General features: G+C 57.0%; 1 protein-coding gene across 1 annotated transcript in view; it reads left to right on the top strand.

Moving 5' to 3' along the window:
- The window catches only part of PSMA5 (proteasome subunit alpha 5), a 12,023-nt gene that overhangs the window by 5,211 nt on the left and 4,224 nt on the right, over positions 1-2,588 (top strand). Inside the window, exons 5-7 of the mRNA XM_029959804.1 lie at positions 5-88; positions 1,132-1,234; positions 2,444-2,530. Coding sequence (XP_029815664.1) covers positions 5-88; positions 1,132-1,234; positions 2,444-2,530 — 274 coding nt within the window. The remainder of the gene's footprint in view (positions 1-4; positions 89-1,131; positions 1,235-2,443; positions 2,531-2,588) is intronic.

Genomic DNA, 2,588 nt, shown 5'->3' with positions numbered 1-2,588 from the left:
GTCCCACTGTCCCCTCCTGTCTCCCGCAGTCCCGCCCCTTCGGCGTCGCGCTGCTCTTCGGAGGAGTGGATGAGAAGGGCCCCCAGCTGTGAGTGCTGCTCCTGCAATCCTTTGGGAAGATCCAAACCTCCCCTGGGAACTCCCCGCCGGGCGCATTCAGGGATTTTCCCGAAGGGTTCATCCTGCTGTGTGTCTGTCCCGTTATGGATCCCTTCCCTGAGCCCTCCCTGCCTGTTCCCATGGGAAACACCCCTGATCTCCCCCAAATCCTTGTTTTCTGGGTTAAAGCCGTGCTTTCCTGGGAAAGGGGGAAGCGTTCCAGCTCTCCCTGGGCTGAGTTTATTCCTCCCTTTCCCTAAAGGAGGCCGGTAACCCAATCCCTGGGACATTCCTTGGGGTGGTGGCTGTAACCTGAACTCCGGGATTCAAAGGGCCCTGCTGGAGGTGGGAAGGGCTCGGCAGAGCCAGCCCAGCAAGGCTCAGCTCCCAGCAGGAAAAACCAGTTGGATTTACTCAAAAAAATGTGGAGAAAGGGGGAAAATCCAAAGGGAAATTGTTCCCCAGGCAACAAAGGCAGTGTTGGAGTGCCCAGGGGGGTTTGGAGCCTCCATCCCTGGAACTGTCCAGAAAACACCTGGATGTGGCACCTGGGGATGTGGGATTCCAAAATTCCAGGGGCCCCTGGGGCACCATTTGAGATTCCAGAGGCTCCCAGCCTGGAATGGGATGTGGGATTCCAGAATTCCAGGGGCTCCTGGAGCACCACTGGGGTTGCAGAGGCTCCCAGCCTGGAATGGGACGTGTTCTGTGACAATCCCTGTTCTCTGTGTCCAGGACCATCCCAAATCCAGCCCCTGGGGGGGGTCCCAGGTGGCTGCAGGGCCCCCCATTCCCAGTTTTCCTGCCCCTCTCAGGGAGGGCTCCTCCCAGAGCACAGCTTCCCAACCTCCCAGGGGGTACCTCCTTGGGATATAAACCCCTGGGATTCCCTGGGGATGAATCCCAACTGCAGGCACTCCGGGGTGGTGGTGGGAGGGTCCCTGGGATGAATCCCAACTGCAGGTGCTCCGGGAGCTCCAGGGGGGTGGTGGGAGGGTCCCTGGGATGCAGCTGGCCCCGCTGTGCCTGCAGGTTCCACATGGATCCCTCGGGAACGTTCGTGCAGTGCGACGCCAGAGCCATCGGCTCGGCCTCCGAGGGCGCCCAGAGCTCCCTGCAGGAGGTTTATCACAAGGTAAGGAAGGCTCTGGGATTGGGAAGCGCATCCCAGGGATTTGGGGAACCCCAGCACCTCCTGGCATCCCTGAATTCCCTTCCCAGGGAGGATTTAGGAGTGGGGTGAGGAGGAGGAGGTGCCAGAGCCGCTCGGGGCAGGTCATCCCTTGGCAGGGCATCCCATGAGGATCCTGTGGATCCTGAGGATCTTTACAGCCCGGAGCAGAGCTGCTTCCAGCACCTGCTGTGCCTATGGGATAATCCAAGCCTTGGCAGGAAGTTCCTTATAAATAACCCTGAGCTCTGAGCACTGCCATTGGCATCAGGCTCCCTGGGGGGCCAGGCTTGGGAAAACAGGGAATCTTCTGCTGGAATTCCTGCTCGTTTGGGGTATTCAACAGGAACTTCCTGCCCCTCCACGACAGGGAGGGAGGTGGGAATCCAAACCTTAATGAAAAGCACAATTAGTGGGAAGAGCGATTTGTCTGCTAGGATTATTCCAGTCCTGCATTCCCAGGGTTGCCAACCCTTTTCCAAGTGCAAAAGGCTGGGAAAACTCATTTATCCCCTAGAATTATCCTAATTCTTGATGCCCTGGGTTATCAGCCCTTTTCCAAGTGGTGAGTGATGGGTGGGAAGAGTCATTTTTCCACAAGAATTGTCCCAGTTCTGGATTCCCTGATTCCCAACCCTTTTCCATGTGGTGACAGCTGGGAAAACTCACTTCTCCACTGGAATTATCCCAATTCTGGGCTCCCTTCATTCCCAACCCTTTTCCAAGTTTTGATGGCTGGGAAGAGCCATTTATCCCCTGGAATTCTCCTGATTCTGGATTCCCTTGATTCCCACCCCTCTTCCCTGTGGAGATGGCTGGGAAGAGTCATTTATCCACTGGCATTATCCCAGTTCTGGCTCTGGGGCTTCCTGCAGGGATTTGTGGGATTAAACACAGAGGCTTCTTCCAAGAGGGAATTTGGCTTTTTTTGGTGGGAAGTGGGTGCCAAACCCCAGCCCCTCGTGTCCCAGTCCCACCAGTGGGATTTCTGTGCCCAAAGTGCCAGTTTTTAAGCCAAAAAAAAGCAGGATTTCACCATCCCTGGGGATGTCCCTGCCCTGCTGCAGATCCCTGGATAAGCTGCTCCATCCCGGCTGACGGGATTTGGGGAAGGGGAGGGGGGAGAGGGGCCCCATCCCGGGCCGAGGGATCCAGGAGCTGTGTGTTTTCCAGTCCATGACGCTGAAGGAAGCCATCAAATCCTCCCTGGTGATCCTGAAACAGGTCATGGAGGAGAAACTCAACGCCACCAACATCGAGGTGAGTCCTCCTGGAAATGGGAATGTGCCTGGAGCTGGGAAGGGAGCAGCCCAGGGCT

This window comes from Manacus vitellinus, unplaced genomic scaffold, assembly GCF_001715985.3.
Source record: "Manacus vitellinus isolate BGI_N305 unplaced genomic scaffold, ASM171598v3 scaffold_226_pilon, whole genome shotgun sequence".
Taxonomy (NCBI): domain Eukaryota; kingdom Metazoa; phylum Chordata; class Aves; order Passeriformes; family Pipridae; genus Manacus; species Manacus vitellinus.
Note: the sequence above shows the minus strand (reverse complement) of the source record. Positions and strands in the feature narration are given on the sequence as shown.